Source organism: Coptis chinensis, chromosome 3, assembly GCF_015680905.1.
Source record: "Coptis chinensis isolate HL-2020 chromosome 3, ASM1568090v1, whole genome shotgun sequence".
In the NCBI taxonomy this organism is placed as follows: Eukaryota; Viridiplantae; Streptophyta; class Magnoliopsida; order Ranunculales; family Ranunculaceae; genus Coptis; species Coptis chinensis.
Genome location: NC_141458.1, coordinates 98856998 through 98883533, shown reverse-complemented (window position 1 = coordinate 98883533; position 26536 = coordinate 98856998). Strand labels below are relative to the sequence as shown.

Genomic DNA, 26536 nt, shown 5'->3' with positions numbered 1-26536 from the left:
ACCTGTCATATGAGAAAATTAATCAGTAATCACATACTCCAACCATCAATTAATCAATGAAATATTAAACAAACCCATATACTTACCATCAAACAAGTTGTATTATCAAGAAATTTTCGATAACACTGCAATGCATGTTTTGTGTTAACATAGTGTGGAGCAGTAATTGAGTGCCTATGACATCGAGGCTGGGCCAACTCATACTCCAGATTTGGGATTGGCCCAAAGCATGGGAAGTATTCATAGATCCACGCCTAGATTTATATACACACACAATTAAAATACTAAAAAAATGAAGAAATGGTTAACATATAAACGAAAATACTAAATATTTACCTGTAGGATAGTGAAATAGTCTGAAATGCCTTTCACTTTGGCACCTGTGGCAGCCCCAAGAATGCGGTATAAGTATGCAATTATTGTTGCACCCTGATAAGAGCCCAAAACTGTAGTTTTTAACCCCTTTATAATAAATAAGAGTTAGTACTGTTTACGTACTTTTGTGTATTTCAGATTTTGGAGTCAACTATGTGAATAAATATGTCACTTTTGCAAGAGAAATGAGTCAAATTGGTTGCTAAAAAAGTTTTATGGTTAAAGCCCAAGTTTCAAGAAGAAAAAACCTTTTTAAAGCCCAGTCAAAACTGAAAAGTCAAAGTCAACGCAGGCAGAAATAGAGCAGAAAAGTCAACAGAACGTCCGCAGGCCGTATCTTTGGACTCAGACCTCGGAATTGGGACTATTATATGTCAAAACGATCGGCTCAGAAAAAGCTTTCTAATGGTCTAGGCGTCGACCTAATCAGGACAGTAAAAATGGACAAAATAGGTATTTCAATAATTTTCAGTAGAGAAACTTTTTTTGGACTTAAGTAATTAGGCTTTGGGCTTGATTTAGTAGCCTAAAACACAACTCCAAAGCCCATACACGAAATTGTAAATCTAACCCTTTCCTATATAAAGAGGACTAAGGTAAAACTCTAACCATCTCTCCTACATCTTCTTTTTAGTTCAATATAGTTTTTAGGGTTTATGTTCTTAGCCTAGCCACCATTAAAACACTACAAGTTATTTTAATACAAGTATTTATTTAATTATGTATTCTTCTTCTCATTATTTATTCCATGATAGTCTAATGAATCATAGCTAAACCTCCATTAGAGGGGTTTCATGAAGACTTGGTATTTTAGTATAGAGTAGTTATATTAAAGAGCTTCAAATCTAGATTTTTCTATTTAGCAATAAATAAAATAAACATAGACTAGAGGATAGTTCATTCACCATGAGAATTAGTTTCAACTTCCTCTCGTGCTAATTATTAGTTGGCTAGAGATACCATGAATAATTAGGGATAATAAAGACCTAATCTTTATGTTGAACGTTGTGTGAAAACATAAAGATTAGGGTTTGCAACAAACTCTATACTAGCATGCTAGGGATTAATCAAGGGGAATTCAAATCTCCTTAATTCCTTCTGCATATTCACAACCTAAAATTTAATTGCCCTAGTTTAATTTAAAATATATTCAATATTAGTTTTCACCATATTAGTTCAATTTAGAAATCATTACTCTCATGTTGTTTAATTGTTCACAATTAGTGAAATTAGTTAATATCTAAGCAATTAGGAGTGAAACAAATTATTTACTCTAGTTATATTACATGATTAATTGAGAGTAGAACTTTAATATCAAAAAGCTAGAAATTATAGTTTACTTCTTCCTAGTGTCTTTAGCGTAAGTAGGAGTAAAAGTATATATTCATTTTATCACAGCCCCGCATAGTCTTTGATCTCGCTAAACTTCAACATCAACCTCAAATAACAAACAGGCATTGCAGTCCCAGACTTGTCGGGGAAGAGAGTACATCCAAAGAAGAATAACAAATAACCTCTGACATCACGTTGTACCTCTATCAAAGTCGACACCTCCTTTACACGCCCTTTTAGTTTAATCGCACTATCGTGCACCTTCCCGACCATGTGATACTTCAGGAATTGTAACCTTACTTTTGATATGAAGTAGCTGGCTTACAACTCCTCCTTAATTGCTCCCAACGATATATTAAGAGCGCGGTTCAGCATTTTCTAAGTATGTTCCAACCATATCATTGTTCCCTTTCACGACTCTTCCTTTTATCGAGACTCCTAGGAGTTGAGAGACATCATCCAAAGTGATAGTTATCTCCTGAAACGGCATATGAAATTTGTTGGTGTCCGGATACCACCTCTCCATAAACGCAGAGACCAACACTGAATCTTGATGCTCGTATACTCCCATCACGAGATCATACAAACCCGTCCTCCTGAGCTCATTTTCAAATCTAGGAGAGTTTTTAAATTCTGACTTCAGATTACATTGATTTAACTTGGTTAGGTGCTGACCACACTTCAAAACTCCGCAATCCTAAAATAATAAAGACAACAAAAGAGTCAATGAGGAGAAGATTTAATTTCGTAAAAAAAAATTTTAAGTACTAATTAATATTAATATTACCTGCCTCTCCCAAACATTGCGAGCCACTTGCACAACATAGTCATACAAAACTTGGTCCATTGTACATCCTTGCACTATAGTCGGGCCACCACCATATGTGCCTAGTAGGTACTCCTTGTTTTTCTTCGATTTTCTCATAATATTTTGAATAGGACGTACCACCGGTGCCTCCATTGTTTCCTCCACCGCTTCCTCCTCCTCTTCCTTATTGTCATCCTTCTCCAAATTTTCGTCATCCTCCTCGTCCCCCTCCTCATCGTCATCCTCCTCGTCTCTTTCCTCATCGTCGTCACCCGACTCTTCACCATCCTCCTCTTCCCCTTCCTCATCACCATTAGCATCTTCCTCTTCACTATCACCACCATCTAAATTCTCAAGAAGAACCATATTTACATCGACATCCTTATCATTATCTCTATCCTCATCTAAATCTAAATCTAAATCTACGTCCTCATCTATAATAGGAGCCCTTATTTCTTTCCCCCTTATTCTTTTATTTTTTTTCTACTACCTCTAAATCACCTACACCTACTACATTGCTTGGATCAGTGGCTTGTTGATCACCTCTATGGGTGAACGCCGATGTTCCCTTTCATCTTTTTTTCTCAGGCGGTTCACCACGACCTGAACTACTACTGTCGCCACTAGGCAATTTCTTAGCACCTGTGTAGATGGTTTTTGCTACACTCTTTACATTCTTTGATCGAGGACCCATTATTACTACAAAAAATAGTAATAAACAAGTATTAGTAACCAAAAATTTCAATATAATAATATGAAAAACAAACTTCATAGACAAAATGAAAACAAAACATAACCAATTAGAAAGAGTCATACAATCTAATTTAAAAGGGGACCAAAACTACAATGCATCAATAATCTCATTTCGCCAAAAAATTGTTACAATTAATTAATACAATGATACAGTGAATATGATCTAATACAATCAATTCCTAATCTACTGAATGGATAAACAAAATGCATGGATAACAATGGTTAAGTGATGTAGTTGAAATAACTGAATTTTGGATATACTATTTCAAGTAAGGGATGGAAACTCAATGGAATTCACAATTCTCTCAGACAATAATTAATGGTCAGCAAGTGTCTTTTATTTATTTTTTATTTTTTTCTATTTTTACTACTTTTCCATATTGGTAATTGGTACCGAGCTATGGAGAGAGAGAGAGAGTCTGGAATCTCATGAGATATGATGATCAGTCTCTAGCTATATGCTCGTCCACTAAAATCCAAAGATTTTGAATAACCTTTTTAAGGTCACAATATCTATCGAGTCTTCGTGACTATGATTATAAAACATGTTATTATTTATGGTTGTGCTGCTTGTGCATGTTACTACTATTTACTTGCAGAACCCTCTAAACCTGTCATTAGAACTAATAACGTCGCAAAGTGGTACGGTAGAAGTGTAAAACATCTTAAATGACATACTATTCTTCATGCACAGACATGTTATGACTCTTCAAAACTACTTCAACTTCTTTTTCTTATTAAACTTTCTAACCACTTCTCATATTACAGGTTCCAGACATAGTCTCCTCACATTGATGTACTTGAAACAACAACACCCAAAATGCCCAATTTATACTAACCAATCAATTAGGATAAACACAAGAAAAAAAAAAAAACAACAAAAACTAGAGCAATGTAGGCTATGTAGAAAAAACCGAATTTTTTTTACTTGCCTGAAACAGCTTGAACTCTATTTGAGCAATGCAGAAAATATCTCACACAGGTCAAATGCCCAATTTATATTAACCAATCAATTGGGATAAACACAAGAATAAAAAAAACTACAAAAACTACAAAAACTAAAAAAAAAAAAACAACAAAAACTATAACAATGTAGGCTATGCAGAAAAAACCAATTTTTTTTTACTTGCCTAAAACAGTTTGAACTCTATTTGAGCATAAGATATCTCACGCAGGTCGCATAAAGTATATGGGGAGAGAATTTGGTTTGAAAATTTGGGAAGAGAATTTCGATTTGGAGTGGGTACAGTGGGAGTGAAGGGTTTCTTTTGTTTTTTCTTTGTTTTGTTTTGTTTTATTTGGACCCTTAGATTTTGAGATGATCTCGCGAGGTGAGTGGCTACGAAATGGAGTGGGCTGGGAGTGGGCGAAACTGGAGTGGGCGGATCCCTTCTCATCTAGAAAAGTTGAAATAAACTAATTTAGTCTTAAGGAGAGGTATCAATTCAATCTTCGACAATTTAGGTACCGGAAATAAAGAGGGAGCACATGTATAGGCAGTGCTTGCAAGTCCAGTGTACGTAAAGGTGGGATAGTAGGAATAGAAGACAATATGAGGTTGGGAAACTTTGGAATATCAAGCAAGCTTCGCAAGCTGCACCATAACATTTTCCAGATTAAAGTTCACACTTCACATAAATATATAACTTTAGTGGCCTAGCATTCTACATTGATTGTGCTTATATCGAACATAATATTCACAATGTCATCATACACCATAGATGGTCACTCTATTTTTATTAGCTTTTTCAAGCCCTAGAAGATAAGAAGTTATTTTCATTAGAGATGGCATCTGATGTAGCTCCGCCATTACCAATAAGCCCTTAAAGCGAACTCATGATTTAAGTTGGAAATGACCATAGAAATATAAATGGAGTCCCCTCAAATTGGAAATTGCTCAATAAATAACGCCCTGCAGCAACAATGTGCTACGACTTACAATAATCATCTAACTTAACGTTATAAAATTTAATAGTATTTTTCAGATATAATATTATTACGTAGAACATATTCTTATGCCAAACATTAGCTGAATTAGATAGTATTAAAAGGTTAAATATATATTCTTATGTTTTCAATTAGCTCAACATTTGTATGCATTTTATTTAGTAAGCTTAAGTGTTAAACGCACACTATGACATAGTGTATAGTTCAATTTTCACGTATTTATTATTGTACAACCAAAGCACTTGAAAAGCATGTGCAAACAACAAATGAGATGTGTACCTTATTTAGTGTTGTTTCGATGAAGCTACTCCCAACAATTAGACTCCTGCCCCTGTAACAAATATCTGAAAGAGACTATCATGTGATATTTACCCGAAAAGCAAATTCAAGCACCATTTGAATTAAGCAATGATATATATTTTTTTTAATGTAAGCGACACCGAGACATAGACGTACGTACAACTCGATCTCTCATTTTCGATTCAGTTATGCTATGTTGGTGTATTCACTACTTTAAATATTAGTTTGCAATCTATCTTTGTTTTATATTTTCCCAATCCCACCACTAAAATGACTTAAGCTTCCTGCATCAAGTCATTCTCACCCTAAAAAAAATATTCTACTAGTGTTTGGCATTTTTCTACATGATACATGATACAATGGTAGCATATATCTTATAAATAGAATTTCAATATCAGAAAACAGACATTGCAACTGTACGAACAATTAACATTTACCGAGAGCTAGATTCACTTTATAGCTATATGGATGGGAGGGACTCCAAACCCATATAGTACACAAAAGTGCCGACGTAAAGATTAATATAAATATCAGAAGTGAAGAAACATGATAATAAGGTCAATAGGTAATGCTATTGTTTTATACCATTAAGTAATAACATAGATATATTATTGTCTAATTCATAAAAGCAAATTGTGAAATGAGTAAATAGATTTTTTTTTTGACAGAGTAATTAAACACTTCATAAAATTGAATAATGATAAAGTTTGGCAGCTCCTTACCTATCACGTTCTTTGTCAAGCTGAGCAAACAATATTTAATTTTGGCAAGTCCTTCCATAGTATTGCCTGATTCATGTGAAGAGTTGTGAACTTCTTCATCAAAAAGTCCATGGAAAATTTCCTTAAAGTTGAGTTTCCCATCTTTATTTGAGTCCCTCTCCCTAGAAACCAAAATCAAGGAGTCCAGTCATTCCAGAAAAGGGAAATCTCTACCATAAATTAAAAGCATTGTATGTGGCTTTAAACATGATATGCTATCCCACAATGATAAAATGATAAAATTGTGATTTTGCTCGCCAATAGATAATCACAATATATACAAAACACAATATCAATAGTATTTCAAACTTGTGCACTTGAATAATCGCATTGAAAAGAAAACGTGATCGAGCATATTATACAATTTAAATATTTGAGTAAAAAGTTGATGATGGGATTACTATATAAAATTTGAAAAAAAAATCCTACCTTTAAAATTTGATAATTTGATTACTGTATTGAGGAATAAAGAGTAAGCACCTGCGACCATCTTAGTTTGATGATCAAAGAACAACACCACGGTGGAGATGAGAGAGAGGCAACTGTGAGAAAAAGACCGGTTTTAGAGTTCGTGCAAACCTCAATTTGGGTTTTCTACATGAAGAAAGTGGGTTTTGTGAAACTCTACATTAAAACTTCCACTTTGCCTTTTTTTTTTTTTTTTTTTGGGTAAGTGAGCTGAGAATTGTATTAAGTATAGGAAAAAGGGGAAGAAAATTACATAAAGTGAAAGTGTAAAAGAAAGAAAGGAAAACCATAATCACAGTGTGATACAGTCTTAGGTAATAGTACTTGAGGGAGTGAATTGCAACCTTACCAGGTAGGCCTCCAATACATGCAACACTTCTTCAAGCACCTCACCTATTCAGTTGAATCTAAAATAAGTACTTGTACAAGCTTCCCATTTATATAACCATGGATGCTTGTCATGATATAGAAAATGGGACTCAAAAGACATAGTTATTGTTGCTTTTTTTACCGCTTGATCTGCCAAGAAGTTCACTTCCCTCCAAGTTGATGTGATCATGGGTTGGTGCATTGCAGATATACATTTGTTCCATCTATCCTTAAGCTGCCATGGAAGTTTGCTTGACCCAAATGCCGAAACCGCTGCCACTGAATCTAATTCAACCCACATAGTCTTCTAATCTCTTTGAATAGCTATCTCCACACTCTCTATGATGGCTAAGCACTCAGCCATATAGTTCATGTTGACACCTATTTTTCTCCACATTACGAGCAGAAAATCTCTCGAAGCAACCCTGAAAGTAGAACCAATCCCAGCTGGACCAAGATTTTTGATTGCCGATCCATCACAATTAATCTTAACTGTGTTTTCTGTAGGTGAAGTCCACCAACATTTCCTAATACAGAGGGCTTTTGGTAGGAGTACGTACCAAGAGATTCCATGAGGTCATGATCCTCAGATATGCCATTCTATGCTTATCTTATGAAACAAACTTCCACTTTGCTTATCCTTATTAATTGCAGTTAATACCCCTACTGATGTGGACAACCTCATTAAGCTCGAAAATAGACTGCTATATATATATATATATATATATATATATATATATATATATATATATATATACGGTCAGGCTAAGATAACACCCTAAATGACACCCTAAATTGACACTCCTACCAAAAAGTGCACTTCTATAATGAATTAATGGCTGATTTTTTGTGGAGATGACCCTCTTACGGTCTTGCCATGTTGATCATGTCTGCAAAATTTCAATTCATTTCGATATCTCTAACCTTGTCAAATTTATTTAAAAAACTGGAAATATATAGACCGTTAAAAAAATTGCAAACTTCAACACAACTTTTGACAAGCTTACACATATTGAAATAAGTTGATTTTTTTAGAGATCATATCCATAGTGGGGAGATCATATCTACCAAAAATCGGCTATTAAATCATTATATTTAGTAGGGGTGTCACTTTGGGATGTCAACTTAGCCTGACCGATATATATATATATATATATATATATATATATAGCCCCATTAACAAATGGACATCCGTAAAACGGACTTAACAAAAAAGTGAAATTTCACGAAATATACTCACGAAGGGTTTTAGAAAACCCCACACCTCGCTCCTATTCCCTCTCTCCTATTCTCTCTCTCTCTCTCATATCTTCATTCGTGACTCTCTCTTCTATTCTCTCTCTCTCTCATATCTTCATTCGTGACTCTCTCTTCTATTCTCTCTCAATATTACCGCGACTCTCTCCCTCCTGGTACTCTCTTTCTCTATAAAAGGGTTTCTCTTTTCTCTTTTTCTCATCTTATAAGCCTAAACAAAAAAAATTGACCGGCTTTACACATACAAGCTTTGTGAATCTCGATTACACGTAAGTTTAGTTTTTTTTTTTTGCTAACATCAATATCGATTGTTGCATCTTCAAAAAATCCAACTGTTCATCATTGTTTGTGCTTGCTTTAGTACTTACCAGTTTCAAGTTCATACATTAGTGGGTATTTGCGAGTTATGCTAGGGTGGTAGGAGTCAAAGTTCGAGAAGCCTGAGTCCCCTCACCTTCCGACGACTGCCCAACCTCATTTATGATATGCCCATGCCTAGTGCTAGCCATTGTTCCTGATTCCGGATGTTTGCTTTAAAAAAAAAGTGACTCTGTCAAAGTGTCAAACGACTTGAAACAAGATTGTGGGTATTGATATTTTTTATGTAGAAGTCTGGTATATGAGTACGAAGTCCAAAACACTCGAGTTCGTATTTAGCTCTTTTAAGCCTCTAAGCTCATCCCGAACACTGTATGGCTGATTCGCTATCGCTCTTGTCTCGATCGAGCATAAGGAACCAACCATTCAGCAAGCTAGTTCCAGCAGCATGGGCCAGGCCTTTACTTTGAAAAGGAATTGGGATCAGGGTAGAGCGAGTCGGCCAGAGCACGCCTTCGAGCTGATACAGTCGACTACGAATTAGCAACAACTCCGTATAGCATCTGAATTCTTCCTCTTTTGCTCGGCTCGAATGGTTACCACGAGTCTTTCTTCATTTTGGAAGCAAACAAAGGAAACAAATAAAATAATTTGACGATCTGATTATGGAGGATCATACATGTCCACGGAATTATATAAATATCTTATTTACAGAGGCACTGTTCATCAGAGATCTTGTGCGTATACTCCTGGAATAGCTGAGAGGAAAAATAGATACTTATTGGAAACGGTTAGAGCTATGATGTTTGGGATGAATGTACCTCATTTGGTTGAGTTGGTTATTCCCTAGTAATATTTAGTGTCGTATAATTTTAATCATTTTGAAGTGTTACTAGTACTGTATTTATTTATACTATCAAGTATCGTAATTAAAAATACATATATATTGTTTAACGTTGCATAGCGCTTATTTTCGTATTATTTGAACTTGTGTTTGATATACCTTCTTATTTTCTTTTCTTTTTTCAGGTTACATTGAGATGGAAGATGAGGATTTTGAAATTGAGAGTGAGAGTGTAGATGGGACACCTAATCAGGTTTACAATCCCCAAGTATCTAATGATGCCAAACCTAGAATAAGACAAGAGTTTGACTCATTTGATGATGTCTACAGTTTCTACAATAATTATGCCAAAGTCGCTGGATTCAGTGTTCGTAGTTGGTTTGATAGGAAGAAAGATGGTGAATGTGTAAGAAAGGAATACGTGTGTTACAAGCAAGGAAAAAGTTCATAAATAGCGGACGTTGATACGAAAAGGAGTCGGGGCAATATAAAAGAAGATTGTAAAGCAAAAGTTGTTGTGGTGAAAAACTCTGGTACATTTGTTGTTAGTTTATTCGTTGAAGGGCATTCTCACCCGTTGTCGACCCCGCGTAGAGTACATCTTCTAAGATCTCACCGTGGTGTTTCTCGTGCCCAAAAATGCTTAACGCAACAACTTGGCATGATAAACATACCACAACATCAATAGTTCAGTCTTCTTGGAGTTCACTCCGGAGGGATAGAAAATATTGGTTTTATACAGAAAGATTTAAATAACCAGGAAAGGGACAAGGGTAAAGAGATGAAAGGCCATGATGGAGAAATATTTCACGAGTTTTTAAAATTGGAACAAGGGAGGAATCCTTCTTTCACTTTTAAAATTGAGACAGACGATGAACAGAGAATTACTCGATGTTTTTGGGTTGATGCGACCTCAAGACGAGCATGCAAATTTTATGGTGATGTTGTTATCTTTGATATTACGTACAACACTAATAGGTATGGATTGATTCTTGCACCGCTGTTTGGGGTTAATAATCATGGTCAGACAATCTTATTCATTTTTATGTGATGAGACCATAGAATCATTTGTTTGGTTGTTAAACCAATTTTAAGAAGCTATGTTAGGCGATCATCCAAAGATGATTATTACAGATCAAGATCCAGCAATGACAAAAGCCATTTCTCAAACTCTTCCAACTACTTTTCACAGGTTTTTTCTAATTTTTTTTTATATAATTAATTGACGTTATTTTTTTTTATTTGTTTTACATACTGAAGCTTTGGGTACTCTATCAACAGGTACTGCAGTTGGCACATACTGATGAAATTTTCGAAGAAAATAGATTCAGTTATATATAGTGAGTACTACATTGAGTTTTCAAATTGCATATGGGGATCTAAGATGAAAGATGAGTTTGACTTGAAGTGGAATGATATTCTTCAGAGGAGTGGTTTACATGAGAACAAGTGGTTGGAGTCGATGTATGAAATCCGATCACAATGGGTGCCCACCCATGTGAATCACATATTCTCTGCAGGTATGTCAAGTAGTCAACGAGCGGAAAGCGCTCATTCATTTTTCAAAATGTATGTTTCAAAAGAAAATTCTTTGGTAGATTTTATGGTTCAGTTTGGTAGGGGACTTGTGCGCCAACGTCATGAAGAATTAATGGCAGATAACAAAGATATGATTGAGAAACCAAAAATGAAAATGCCCCATAGCTTTTTGGTACACATGGTTGATGTTTATTGATAAGTGCTCAAAAAGTGCAATTTAACTCTCGATTATGCCTCTTGTTTAGCTATCTTAGTGGACTAATAGTGTTTGTAAGTTATGTTTTATGATTCTAGAGGTGAAAGAGAGAGTTTTGTGGAATATTAGAGAAAAAGGGGTAAAACGGAGCAATTCAGAGTATTAAGGATCATATGGGAAGCCCGTGGACAATCATGGAGAAGGCCAAGGAATTGAAGCTATTAAAGATGCGACTTGGAACTATTTTAAAGCCTATTTGGAAGCCCAAGGCCAAAGGATTCGTTGCTTGGACCAAAGCCCGCAAAAGAGGATAGAAGGATAGAGCAGAAGAGACAAAATAGACTTCCGAGTCTGAGACTCATGGATCGTGAGTCCAGACTCAATGCTCACGTCTGGGACGCATGGATCGTGAGTCTAGATGCATTGCTCGGGTCTGAGACACATGGATCATGAGTCCATATGCATGAAACGATACTGTAGCCAATTCCTTTTCAGTTTTGGAGACGAAGTTGGACTCTGAAAGAAGTCTATTTGTATTAGGAAATAAATGGCGGTTTGGAATGCTTCTAGAGCTCATTGTAACCTCTATAAATAGAGGACCTAAGTGCCTCATGTAATTTGCCAATTCATTTATACTCTTGTCTCCAGAACTTGAGGCAGAGAGAGATTAATAATAAAAGATCGGTTTTAACTAGCTGAGTCTTAATAAATTAGTCTTTCTAGTCATATGTTCTTCAACTTTTCTTCTTCTCATTCTTCGTGTTCTTCCTTCTTTATGGAAGGCTAATCTTCTCCTTCAAAGGAGAAGATGAAGCCGGTACTTAGGGTTTGATGATTTTTATGGTTCATGGTGTCCTTCAATCAGGTTAGTTCTTTATGTTTTTAGTTATTAGTTCCATTGCCTAGACCAGGGGATGGAAATATAGATTAAGGTTTTTATTTATTGCAATCGAATATCATGCTAGTTTAGGGTTTTATTTATTGCAATTAAATATTTGCTAGTAACATGCTTTTATTTATTGCAATTGAGTATAATGCTACAATAGGGTTTTATTTATTGTAATTGAATAATATACTATTATTCTCTACTTTTCTTCTAGTTGTGTAGTGTTTTAGAGTAAGAAAAGTATTCCTTGTGTTTGCCTTAGATGGTGATTCATTGAATAGCTGCCCAAGCTCACATAAAAAGAAAGAAGATACTAGTAACATGAACATAGGAACAACCTTAAGTAGAGTTAATTGTTAACAATGTTTCATCCAAGAAGGCATCGACACTCGCTCGATTGCCTAATTGTAGTCTACTTGTGAGAACAATCATGAAGCAAAGGGTCATTGAATCAAAATTATTGGTGGATTCTAATCTCTTGAATTCTCTCTCTTATAAATTCTCAATAGTTTAGTTTAGTTTAGCATTAGAATCTACAATATCTATAATAATAGTTTTTAATCCCTCAAACCCCCTTTCCAGTCCTGTCCTTCATATAAACATACACTTAAAAGTGGAACGATACCTTACTCATCCTTTACTTATTGAGGGATAATTAGATTTTGATACGTTTCTATTTTGTTCAACGACCATCATCCATCTACATCATCTATCTACATCATCCATATATCATCTCACACACAAAAAAGAGGAAGGTCAAATGGCGCCGCTGCTGTTTTAAGTTGTTTATGTTTAACGTTTTCTTTCAAGATTAGAATTTTGGATCTTGAGGTAATTTTAGCCGCATCATCCATCCTTTTAAGAAAGAAAGAAGCTTGAAGGACATCTCAAAGACAAGATCTATCATCCAGGTTAGTCGAATCTTCATTCTTTTTATTTCATTCTTAGTATAGTTGCATCGTAGTTTAGTTTTATTGCATTCTTAGTATAGTTGCACCGTAGTTTAGTTTTATTGCTTTCTTATAATAGTTGCATCATAGTTTAGTTTTATTGATTTCTAGTATAATTGCATTTAGGACATTTTCAACAATTGAAGTTGTAAGCCAACACAACAAAATATCAAACTCTAGTGTTTCTTGTCTGAATCTTGACAAACGGACTATTGTCTGTGGGTTGTGGTACTTAAGCAATCCAAGTGATTCACCATAACCCTAAAAGAGACAGCTTTAGACAACGGGTGAGATACTAGCTGCAAAGCCGAACCCAGTTGAAGGAAAATAGTTTTGCATATTAGTATAATTTAGAATAGTTGCATATTAGTTTAATTGCATTCAAGCATAGTAGGATAGTTTTTCATCATCTTTGCATAGCAAGAATACTAGACAAGATTGATACAATGGCCGCACGCAATGATGGAGGTGTTATGGACACCAATAATCCTGAAGCTATCCCACCCATGCAAGCACAACAGAGGAAGAAGCTGAGCGATTTCTATTCGCCAATCATTGGAGACCCACCAAGCAGTATTGTTTTTCCAAAGACAGAATCTAACCAGTTTGAACTTAGAGCATCAGTAATCTCTATGCTTCCAAAGTTCAATGGTTCAGACAATGTTCAGCCATATGTTCACATGAACAAATTTCTATCAGTCCTCAGAACTTTCATGATCTAGAATATCAAAGATGAGAGTATCAAGTTGATTCTTTTTCCGCTCTCACTTGAAGGTAAAGCCTCTGAATGGTTAACTGCACAGCCGATCAATTTAATAGATAATTGGGAGAAGTTGAGAACGAAGTTTATGAACAAGTTCTACCCACCCCAGAAGACAGATGCCATGTAGCAAGCCATCAGCAATTTCAAAAGGAAGGTGACTGAAGAATATCATCAAAGCTGGGAGAAATTCAATAATCTTCTAGTCTCATGTCCACATCATGGATACGACAAGAGTATACTGGCTCATTTTTTCTATCGAGGACTCTCGATGATGAACAAGCATATGATACAGTCAATGCACACAGACAAGTTTACATCAATGGATGGAGAGGAAGCTTACAACTTTTTCGAAAATTTAGCTGAAGGAACACAACAATGGACTACTAGCAACGAGGATGTCGCTAGCATGGAGGGGGAGCCAAAGAAATTTGGTTACCAAGCACATGAACAATCAGATCAAGAACTGAAGTCTACATTGGCCAGCCTGGCCACCAGCATTGAAACTCTAAGTAAGAAATTCAACCAGCTCTCTATGAATCCCTCCAAGATGAACAAGTCTCAAGCTAAATCTCTCCTAGTCATGCAAGCTAGATGATACTGTGAAGTATGTTCGGACACTTCTCATGCAACTCTAGAATGTCCTGATTACTATCAACATGCATCAGTTGGAGAGTACAATATAAACTCATTTTAGAGGCCCAACCAAGGTGGTAATAACTTTCAAGGTAATTATTGGAGACAGAACGCTGGACCCCTAGGTTCTCAAGATCAAAGTTATATTCCACAGACAAGTTAAGCTTCATAGTTGGTTCATCAACAACAATTTTACTCTCAGCAGAATTCTAATACAAGTGGAGAGTTAATGCCTGATCCTATGAGAAATTATGCCGCACCTGCCAACCTGGAGAATGCAATTACTTTGCTATCACAGAAAAATCAGAAGTTTGAAAGTGTTCTAGAGCTTCCTGCACAGTCTCAGCTCAATCTCCAGCAATCTGAAGCAAGTCAATGTTCTAGAATGGAGTCTCTAGAGGCTAAGGTCGACCAACTCACTACTGCTTTGTCTGTAAAGACACAAGCTATTCAACTTAGCTTATTGGAACCAATATCGAAGAGTGAAGATGTATGCCACATTGGGACAACTTCTAGTACTGATCACTTCCATGATCATGTCAGCTCAGTTACTACTCTCAGATCAGGATTGAAGATAGACAATAAGGTTGACTTACCTTCTCATGATAACATTGCTACAGAGCAATTGGTCAAGATTTCAAATGAAGTTCAAAAGGAAGTGGGGGAAATCCTTTCCACTACCATTTGTCAAGATGAGCAAGACAAGATATGCAAAAATGCCGAAGAGAAAGAAGAGCAGACACATGCTGATGTGTTTGTACCAAAGGCACCTTTTCCTATGTTTTTTGCTCAAAGCAAAAAGGACAAACAATTTTTAGAGATGAAGGAGGCATTTGAGAAAGATAACATCAATATCCCCTTTCTCAAAGCGATCAAGCAGTTGCCATCATATGCCAAATTCTTGAAGGATGCATGCAACATAAAGAGAAGTACTAATGTTCCAAAGCGAGCGTTTCTAGCTAGACAAATAACATCTATTATCCATCAACAAGCTCCAGTCAAGCTCAAAGATCCAGGAAGTCCTACAATATCATGCAAGATAGGAGAAAAATTCACGTGTAATGCTCTTTTAGACCTTGGTGCTAGTGTTAATCTCTTGCCATATCATGCATACCAAGCGTTAGGCCTGGAGAACCTAAAGCCTAAAAAAGTCAAATTGAAGTTAGCTGACTGTTCTACCAAGATTCCCAGAGGCATAGTTGAGGATGTTCTTATTCAAGTAGCTGATTTCTACTATCCAGTGGATTTTATTGTGATAGACACCAAGGAGGCCTTTGATAAAATTCCAATTATTCTAGGCCGACCTTTCCTCACTACCGCAAAAGCTTTGGTAAATTGTCACAACGGTGAAATGAAGATCAACTTTGGTACGATCTCCATGGACATAAATATCTTTCACCTGTTGCATAAGGATTGTGATGAAGCCGAAAGTGGAGAGGTGTACTTCCTTGATAGCATGATACAAGAATCTTTCCCATTCGAAGATACAATTGAGAGTGCTCAATCTACAGAAAACTGTGATGAACCTGAGAACCCCACCACAGAGGCGTTGCTAGCCATGTTCTTGGAATATATGTAGAAAATTCAGGATTTAAATAAGCATAATGGAAAATTGGCAGAGAGAGTATCATACCTTGAGAAGATGAACTCTACATTTCAGGATGAATAACAAACTTCTACCAAAAAAAATCAGTTACTAGAGAATCAGCTTAAAGAAGTTTTGGAAAAACAACAGAATCTAGAAGCTGAAATGAGTCTTCTGAAGCAGAAAGTGGACCATATTGATAAGAAGCATTGCACTGTTGAAGCCTATTATATACCATCATTGTCTGAACGAGAGAAGTATGTGAACCAGTCTACCACCCACCTTGAGCGTAGTCAGCCAGATATCTATTATCATTACTGCGGTGGTAAAGGGCACATCATATACTATTGTCCTGTTAGAAAGAAAGATTTTCGTCAATCTTCTACACAGAGGAACCACAAGGCCTATCACACAATCATCAGACCTGAAATAGTTCAAGGTAGGGAAGTAACTTCACCAGCAATCTTTTCGGCATATCAAGGAGTATTTTTGACAACCCACAAGGTGAGACCTCTTCGTCCTCTAAACATTCGTCAGATTTGGGAAAGAAAATCTGATCTCCTCACTCCAAATTGATAATGAATGATATATACTATATAGTCTTAGGGATCTGACTTAAAAAGACCTAACCAAAAAAAAAAAAAAAACTTGGTAAAAGGAAATGTTCTTATTTTTGGGATTAATTTTGATATTCAGCATCAATGGTAACATCTTCCTTTTTTCTCATTCATTTCATTTACTTAATTTCTATACATTGAGGACAATGCATATGTTAAGTTGGGGGAGGGTGTACTTGAGAAATGAATTTCGAAAATTAGTTTTTAAAAACAAAAATATTTTTGTTTCTATATCGGTAGCATGAGAAAAATGAATTTTAATGATGAGTCTGGGATATAGATTCTATACTGCTTAGTGTTGAGTTTGATAGATAGTTGATATTATTGATTTAATTACCTCTTAGACTATTTATTATGCTCAGACATAGTTCTTGTTGATAGAATTCTTTATCAAGGCACCACCATAATACTTGGTCAATTTTGTGTACTTTTGATAGAAGAGAGATTTAAACCCCTAGTAAACTGGAAGTAGAATTTTTAGACTTAGCCTATGAGACTTGAGCTTTATACCTTTTCTTTAGAGAGTTCTTACGAAAAATCCGAGTCTTAGTGACTCAACATCTTTCAGTTCTTTATGTCGTTGTAATATAGTCTCATTATTTGTTGATTTGGTTAATCACGAAGTGACATCCACTATACCAAAACAAGACATCCCTAACAGTCAGAAACCATTACTAAAAAGATTTGTAACAGTTTTTATGCGTCACAGTTTTGGCGTTGCTAATTCGTTATTAATATTCGTAACGGTTTATAATCGTTACATAATTATTTATTGTAACTGTTTCTAACCGTTACTAAAATATTTACTAACGGTTTTCTTTGCTCAATTGTATTACTCTTTAGCAACAATTTTATAAAATTAGTAACGCTTTTTGGTGTTACTCTTTTTTAACATCAGTAACGGTTTTATAAAATTAGTAACACTTTTTTGTGTTACTCTTTTTTAACATCAGTAACGGTTTTATAAAAATAGTAACGCTTTTTTGTGTTACTTTTTTCTAACATTAGTAACGGTTTTATAAAGTTAGTAACGCTTTTTTGTGTTACTCTTTTCTAATATTAGTAACGCTTTTTTGTGTTACTTATTGCAAAGCTTAGTAATGGTGAAGAACCATTACAAAACTATTTTATATGTAAAAAAAAAAAAACCCCACTTATTGGATATTTTACAATCGTCCATAATATAAACAAGAAATCTCACAAGTACATCCAATCACATAATCTTTTATTAAAATAACATCACCAAAACGTCTTTCATAAATAGGACTTGCCACGAATGAAATACACACTGTTTTCCAAATCAATGGGACTTGTCCTTAAACTCAAGCTCTCACATCATTTGTACAAAACTAGCACCTTCAGTAGTTGTAAGCATCAGGGGATGACTTTGGGATGGTATCATCAGAAAAGTCCCTTTCATCCTATACACCAATAGAAATAAATAAAAAGGAGTCGAGCAGTAGAAAACAAATATGTATATATAGATATATACTTATATCCTATTCTTAAGTAGTAGCTCCTTATACTCAAACTACGGAATTCAGAAAACAGAGTATGGTAGCATAATTCTTAAGTAGCAGTATGTTTTGTCCCTTCCAAGAGATCGGAAAGTTCAGTATTTATTTTCACTGGTCCAACAACCAAACTCACAAAAAATGTGGCAATAGGGTCTCATACTCCTAACAATATGAGCAATTCAAAGTCCAATAAACTGTTCCACTTGAGCAGTCTTCAAAGATCCTACTTTTGACCTTTGTTTTGTGCCTTCCGGAAAAATATATTTGACTTAAAGGAGGTGTTCTCTCGCCTCATATACAACCCTACAGACTCTATTAATTCCATGGGAAGAGTAAGAGAACAGTTCTATTGATTATTACTAAAGAAGCTCATGGAGTCCAAAAATAGCTGTCACAGAACATTTAATTAAGTCAAGCATAGGCGTACATAAATTTCCATATAAATTATTCTACTTAAAAAAAGTAAAAGAATAAGGTCAATGGAGACATACAGGAGAAATGTACTCTTCAGTTCCTACAAAAGAATTTGACTGTTATGGGCTCACCTACAAATATAGGAGGTGGTTGATTTACGATCTTCTTCGTTTTTGCAGAACTGAGGCACCAAAACCTGTCACATCAAGATGAAATGTGTAGTAACATTAGGTACAAGACCATGCCATATTTAATGCAACAATGTTTAATGAGTAATTTCACCAAATGAAATGATAATTCTAGGATTTCTTTCATGAATAGTGACACAAGTCATAAAATGTACTATTGTGTTTTACACTCTTTTATAATCACAATAAAGGGTTTCATTAGTGCGGGTGTAAAATCAGTTCCCATATGCTATTCGAAAGATAAATAAAAAACTATGTTACATGGACACACCATATTTTAGAAATAATCCGTGTCATTAATCCACATGTCCATGTCAGACACGACACGGACACATATTGTATGTGATATACCTAAATTTTTTTATATTTCGCCATGCCAGGCGCTTCGTATATGTGTCGGATACGAACACACGTATCCGTGTCAATGTAACTTATTAGATAAAAATCATGTTTGTTAGTATGTTTTACCATACGTACAAATGGAGCAAGATACGACAACTCACTGAACCCCTTTACAGTGCTTACATGTTACATGGAGGTGTCTTTAGATTCCCTCACTAAGCTATATGCTGAAGATTACTAACCACTACTAGTGTGTATCTACGGGTATGATCATATGGAATTCCAAAATTTTCACTTCCTCTTTTTTGGTCAAACTAAACGTGATCTTTTACATGAGTCTCTTGTTTCACATTTCACATGAAATTGACTAAATAACACTTTTGGACAGAGTGTCTCATTATCATCTTCATGTGGGCTTTGTTTAAAAAGTAGGTATATCGTGCAAAAATATAAAAGTTTGTGTAGTGTAGGTTAAGTAGAAGAGTATGTAACATACTTGAGGATTGCAGGATGTCAAAAAGGATAGATCAAAATCAGCTAACACTATATGGCCATCCTGTTGGAGTCAAACATTTTCAGGCTTCAAGTCCCGATATATTATTCCTGTATTGTAGAGACATGAAGAAGAAAGAAGCATGATTGACGAATAATGTAAAAGACAAGACAAATGCAATTAGAATACACAGAAAATCTTATCCATCTAATATTGTGAAATGGGAAGTATGTGAACAATCTTAGGAAACCAACCCCCAACACACACACACACACACACACACACAAAAAAAAAGAATATCCAACGCTCAATAGTAATGCTTCTAAATAATTATCTTAAGGTCTTAATAAAAACCAGGCATTCGAAGAAAAAGTGCTTTGGAACACAAACGTGAGATAACAATACTCAATGAATGGGAATTATTGAATCTATATAACCGAACAACTTGAGGTGAGCAGCAAAAAATTTACTTAAGATAAACCATTAGTTAAATTTCTTGCATAAAGGAGGATCTCAAATAGGCCTAATGACATGATAAGCCATTCACACGATGCTTGAATCATACTTTAATAGTTTAATGCACAAGCTAGACCCAGAAGATGCAGTTTATATCAAGCCTTCGAGGAAAGCACACAAAGTAGGAAGAATAAAAAAATAAACCTCTTAACACAACAAGTATGCAGAAAAGAACCACCTATACATACACTTTGCAATTGTAAATGACTTTGTCATAATCGGGAAAAACATTTATCCCATGAAACAACACGCCTATCTTATAAATTTACCTAAACAATGAAGGTATTCCAATCCAATTAAGACTTCGCAAAGATAGAATCCGCAAAGTTACACAATGATCAATGATGAAGTCGATTTACACTATTTGAAGAAATATGTGTAAGAATGTACTTTATTTATAATGTCTTTGATAATGAACGGAAATAACGGATCACTTTCATGTTACTTAGGATGGTGCTCTCACCACATGATTGCTTCTTCTATACTATTTTAGCATAAAACTAAAATTAGACGGCCATAAATAGAGGTGAACTAGTAATCGTGAGAAAATAAATCTAGATCCAAGTTCACAAAGAAACAAATTCCTTGACATGAATATATTTTCTCGAAACAAAGACAGCCTTAGACTAGATACTATATATTCAAGTTTTCAGGACATATTACTGAACGAAATTATCTTATATCAATTCTAGTGAACAGATCATGCTTTGTGTGAACTTGCACATTCTCCTAATCCAACCTAAAAAAAGGCAAGTTTGGAACCATTCATGCACCTATTACATTTAAAATGTAAAATCTGCTTTTTGAGAGAGGCGATTCATGACTAACTAAATCTATGGCCAAAGACCATCATTTGTGGGCATACCTCCAAAATGAATGTTTACTGGCATTCATAGAGATGAGGAAAAATCAATTGAAGATTAAAGGTACCTTGCAGATTCCTCTTTGAAAATCTTCATAGGTTGCTTGTCAAGCAACGCAAAGAGCTCCCCCACCAGACGTAAGAAGTACGTTATCAAACAAACAACGTAAAGGTCCCAAGAAGAAAATAGAAAAATTAGAAATTGTATTAATGGATACAATCATAATGGGTATAATTAAGACTTTAGAGGATTACATCAACACCTAAAAACTAGCCGTGGCTAAGTTACTAGGACCATGAAAACCACCCTATCCTGCTCACAGGCTGATAAACCTAAGTTACATATCCTTGTTTTATTTTAGCCTGAGATGCAATTTGGAAAAATGAGAATAGGGATGATGAGTGGACCTGAAAAGAACTGTATAGTGTTGGAAGAAAAGGATGATCTAGATGTGATATTATTTCCCTTTCGATACATGCCCAATGAACCCGCGCATACATAACATGATCTGCGACAAGTAACAACAAGAAGCATCAAGATGTCCTCTTCACAAACTTAAAACCTTTAAAGAACATATTGTGATTTTCTATGAAACAGCATGATATACAGTATTCCCATTATGATAATCTGCCGTCTTTTCAACCCATGGGTGTCAAAAATCGACATATGGAAAATTTATCAACCATCGAAATTTCAACCCAAATTAACATTTTGGCAGTTGGCTGTTTACAACTTTACATCCCACTGTTAGCAGTGATATGCTTGATAAGTGCTCAAAAAGTGTTATTTAACCCTCGATTATGCCTTTTGTTTAGCCATCTTAGTGGACTAATAGTGTTTATAAGTTGTGTTTTAAGATTCTACATGTGAAAAAGAGAGTTTTGTAGAATATTAGAGAAAAAGGGGTAAAATGGAGCAATTCGGAGCATTAAGAATCACATGAGAAGCCCGTGGACAATCATGGAGAAGGCCAAGGAATTGGAGCTATTAAAGATGCGACTTGGACCTATTTTAAGCCTATTTGGAAGCCCAAGGCCAAAGGATTCGTTGCTTGGACCAAAGCCCGCAAAAGAGGATAGAAGGATAGAGCAGAAGAGAGAAAATAGGTTTATGCGTCTGGGACGCATGGATCGAGCGTCCAGACGCATTGATCAAGTCTGGGACGCATAGATCGAGCATCCAGATGCATTTATTAAGTCTAGGATGCATAAATAATGCGTCCAGACGCATGAATCGACACTGTAGCCAATTCCTTCTCAGTTTTGAAGATGAAGTCGGACTATGGAAGAAGTCTATTTGTATTAGGAAACAAATGACGGTTTGGAATGCTTCTAGAACTCATTGTAACCCCTATAAATAGAGGACCTAAGTGCCTCATGTAAAAGGGCCAATTCACTTATATTCTTGTCTCCAGAACTTGAGGCAGAGAGTCTTAATAAATTAGTCTTTCTAGTCTTATGTTCTTCAACTCTTCTTCTTCTCGTTCTTTGTGTTCTTCCTTCTTTATGGAAGGCTAATCTTCTCCTTCAAGGGAGGAGATGAAGCCAGTGCTTAAGGTTTAATGATTCTTCTGGTTCATGGTATTCTTCAATCAGGTTAGTTCTTTATGTTTTTAGTTATTAGTTCCATTGCCCACACCAGGGGATGGAAGTATAGATTAAGGTTTTTATTTATTACAATTGAATATCATGCTAGTTTAGGGTTTTATTTATTGCAATTGAATATTTGCTAGTAACATGCTTTTATTTATTGCAATTGAATATAATGCTAGAATAGAGTTTTATTTATTGTAATTGAATATTATACTATTATTTTCTACTTTTCTTCTAGTTGTGTAGTGTTTTAGAGTAAGGGAAGTATTCCTTGTGTTTGCCTTAGATGGTGATTCATTGAATAGCTGCCCAAGCTCACATAAAAGGAAAGAAGATACTAGTAACATGAACATAGGAACAACCTTGAATAGAGTTAATTGTTAACGATGTTTCATCCAAGAGAGTATCGGCACTCGTTCGATTGCCCGATTGTAGTCTACTTGGAGAACAACATGAAGCAAAAGGTCATTGAATCAAAAGCATTGGTGGATTTGAATCTCTTGAATCTATCTCTCTCATATTCTTTCTCCTTATTTCCAATTCTTAGCTTTAGTATAAGTTTAGTTAGTTTAGTTTAGTTTAGCATTAGAATCTACAATATCTATAATCATAGTTTTTAATCCCTCAAACCCCCTTTCTAGTCCTGTCCTTCATATAAACATACACTTAAAAGTGGAACGATACCCTACTCATCCTTTACTTATTGAGGGATAATTAGGTTTTGATACGCTTATCTTTTGTTTAACGACCATACCACATCTCACACACAAAAAGAGGCAGTGTCAATAGCGCCGCTGCCGGTTTAAGTTGTTTATGTTTAAGGTTTTCTTTCAAGATTAGAACTTTGGATATTGAGGTAATTTTAGCCGCATCATCCAACCTTTTGAGAAAGAGAGAAGCTTGAAGGACATCTCTAAGACAAGATCTACCATCCAGGTTAGTCAAATTTTCATTCTTTTTATTGATTTCTTAGTTTAGTTGCATCATAGTTTAGTTTTATTGTTTTCTATTATAATTGCATTTAGGATCTTTTCAACAATTGAAGTTGTAAGCCAACACAGCGAAAAATCAAACTCTAGTGTTTCTTGTCTGAATCTTGACAAACGGACTATCGTCTGTGGGCAGTGGTACTTAAGCAATCCAAGTGATTCACCATAACCCTAGAAGAGAGAGCTTTAGACAATGGGCGAGATACTAGCTGCAAAGCCCAACCCAGTTGAAGGAAAGTAGTTTTACATTCTAGTATAATTTAGAATAGTTGCATATTAGTTTAATTGCATTCAAGCATAGTAGGATAGTTTTTTGTTATTTTCGCATAGAATTTTCTAGTGTATGCCCCGTCGTCCATATCATCGTCCAGTAAGAATACAATAGTGGACAAGGTTTAACAACCGACTCACAAGAATACTAGACGAGATTGATACAATGGCCGCAAGAAATGATGGAGGTGTTTTGGACACCAATAATCCTGAAGCTATCCCTCCCATGCAAGCACAACAGAGGAAGAAGCTGAGTGATTTCTATTCACCAATCATTGGAGACCCACCAAGCAGTATTGTTTTTCCAGAGACAGAAGCTAACCAGTTTGAACTTAGAGCATCAGTAATCTCTATGCTTCCAAAGTTCAATGGTTCGCATAATGTTCAAATTTTATGTTCACATGAACAAATTTCTATCAGTCCCTCGAGAACTTTCAAGAACCGAATATCGGGGATGATGAGTATCAAGTTAATTCTTTTTCCACTCTCACTGGAAGGTAAAGCATCCGAATGGTTAACTGCGACGTACCGATCAATTCAATCAACAACTGGGAGAAGTTAAGAACAAAGTTTATGAACAAGTTCTACCCACCCTGAAGAGGCGAAGCCATCGCAAGCCATCAGTAATTTCAAAGGGAAGGTGACTGAAGAATATCATCAAAGCTGGGAGAAATTCAATAATCTGCTAGTCTCATGTCCACATCATGGCTATGATAAAAGCACACTGGCTCATTTTTTCTTTTAAGGACTTTCTACTATGAACAAGCAGATGATACAGTCAATGCACAAAGGCAAGTTTACATCAATGGATGGAGAGGAAGCTTACAACTTTCTCGAGAATTTAGCTGAAGAAACACAACAATGGACTACTATAGAGGGGGAGCCAAAGCAATTTGGTTACCAAGCACATGAACAATCAGATCAAGAACTGAAGTCTACATTGGCCAGCTTGGCCACCAGCATTGAAACTCTGAGTAAGAAATTTAATCAGTTCTCTATGAATCCCTCCAAGTTCAACAAGTCTCAAGATAAATCTCTCCCAGTCATGCAAGCTAGCCAATACTGCGAAGTCTGTTCGGACACTTCCCATGCAACTCTAGAATGTCCTGGTTACTATCAACATGCATCAGTTGGAGAGTACAATATAAACTCATTTCAGAGGCCCAACCAAGGTGGTAATAACTTTCAAGGTAATTATTGGAGACAGAATGCTGGACCCCTAGGTTCTCAAGATCAAAGTTATATTCCACAGACAAGTCAAGTTTCACAGTTGGTCCCTCAACAACAATTATACTCTCAACAAAATTCCAATACAAGTGGAGAGTTAGTGCCTGATCCTAGGAGAAATTATGCCGCACCTGCCAACCTGGAGAATGCAATTACTTTGCTATCACAGAAAAATTAGAAGTTTGAAAGTGTTCTAGAGCTTCTTGCACAGTCTCAGCTCAATCTCCAGCAATCTCAGGCAAGTCAATGTTCTAGAATGGAGTCTCTAGAGGCTAAGGTCGACCAACTCACCACTGCTTTGTCTGTAAAGACACAAGCCACTCAACCTAGCTTATTGGAACCAATATTGAAGAGTGAAGATGTATGCCACATTAGGACAACTTCTAGTATTGATCACCTCCATGATCATGTTAGCTCAGTTACTACTCTCAGATCAGGATTGAAGATAGACAACAAGGTTGACTTTACCTTCTCATGATGACATTGCTACTGAAAGCAATCGGTCAAGATTTCAAATAAAGTTCAAAAGGAAGTGGGGAAATCTTTTCCCTCCCATTTGTCAAGATGACCAAGACAAGATATGCAAGAATGCCAAAGAGAAAGAAGAGCAAACACATGCTGATGTGTTTGTACCGAGGCACCTTTTCCTATGTTTTTGCTCAAAGCAAAAGGACAAGCAATTTTAGAGATGAAGGAGGCATTTGAGAAAGATAACATCAATATCCCCTTTCAAAGCGATCAAGCAGATTGCCATCATATGCCAAATTCTTGAAGGATGCATGCAACATAAAGAGAAGTACTCATGTTCCAAAGCGAGCATTTCTAGCTGGACAAACAACATCTATTATCCATCAGCAAGCTCCAGTCAAGCTCAAAGATCCAGGAAGTCCTATAATATCATGCAGGATAGGAGAAAAATTCACGGGTAATGCTCTCTTAGACCTTGGTGCTAGTGTTAATCTCTTGCCATATCATGTGTACCAAGCGTTGGGCCTGGAAAACCTAAAGCCTACACAAGTCAAATTAAAGTTAGCTGACCGCTCTACCAAGATTCCCAGAGGCATAGTTGAGGATGTTCTTGTTCAAGTAGTTGATTTCTACTATCCAGTGGATTTCATTGTAATAGACACCAAGGAGGCCTTTGATAAAATTCCAATTATTCTAGGTCAACCTTTCCTCGCTACCGCAAAAGCTTTGATAAATTGTCACAATGGTGAAATGAAGATCAACTTTGGTAAGATGTCCATGGACATAAATATCTTTCACCTGTTGCATAAAGATTGTGATGAAGCCAAAGGTGGAAAGGTGTACTTCCTTGATAGTATGATACAAGAATTCGTCCCATTCGAAGATACAATTGAAAGTGCTCAATCTACAGGGTGATGAACCTGAGAACCCCACCACAGAGCCGTTGCTAGCCATGT

General features: G+C 35.8%; 1 protein-coding gene across 1 annotated transcript; it reads right to left on the bottom strand.

The window, feature by feature from the left end:
• Nucleotides 1-1730: 1730 nt before the first annotated feature.
• On the bottom strand, nt 1731-6906 carry LOC147512047 (uncharacterized). The gene is made up of 5 exons (XM_086599440.1): nt 6757-6906; nt 6238-6398; nt 5495-5559; nt 2495-3214; nt 1731-2404 (listed from the first exon to the last, which is right to left on the bottom strand). The coding sequence occupies exons 4-5, from the start codon at nt 2879-2881 to the stop codon at nt 2063-2065; spliced, it is 729 nt and encodes a 242-aa protein (XP_086455566.1). The 5' UTR covers nt 2882-3214; nt 5495-5559; nt 6238-6398; nt 6757-6906; the 3' UTR covers nt 1731-2062.
• Nucleotides 6907-26536: the final 19630 nt, after the last annotated feature.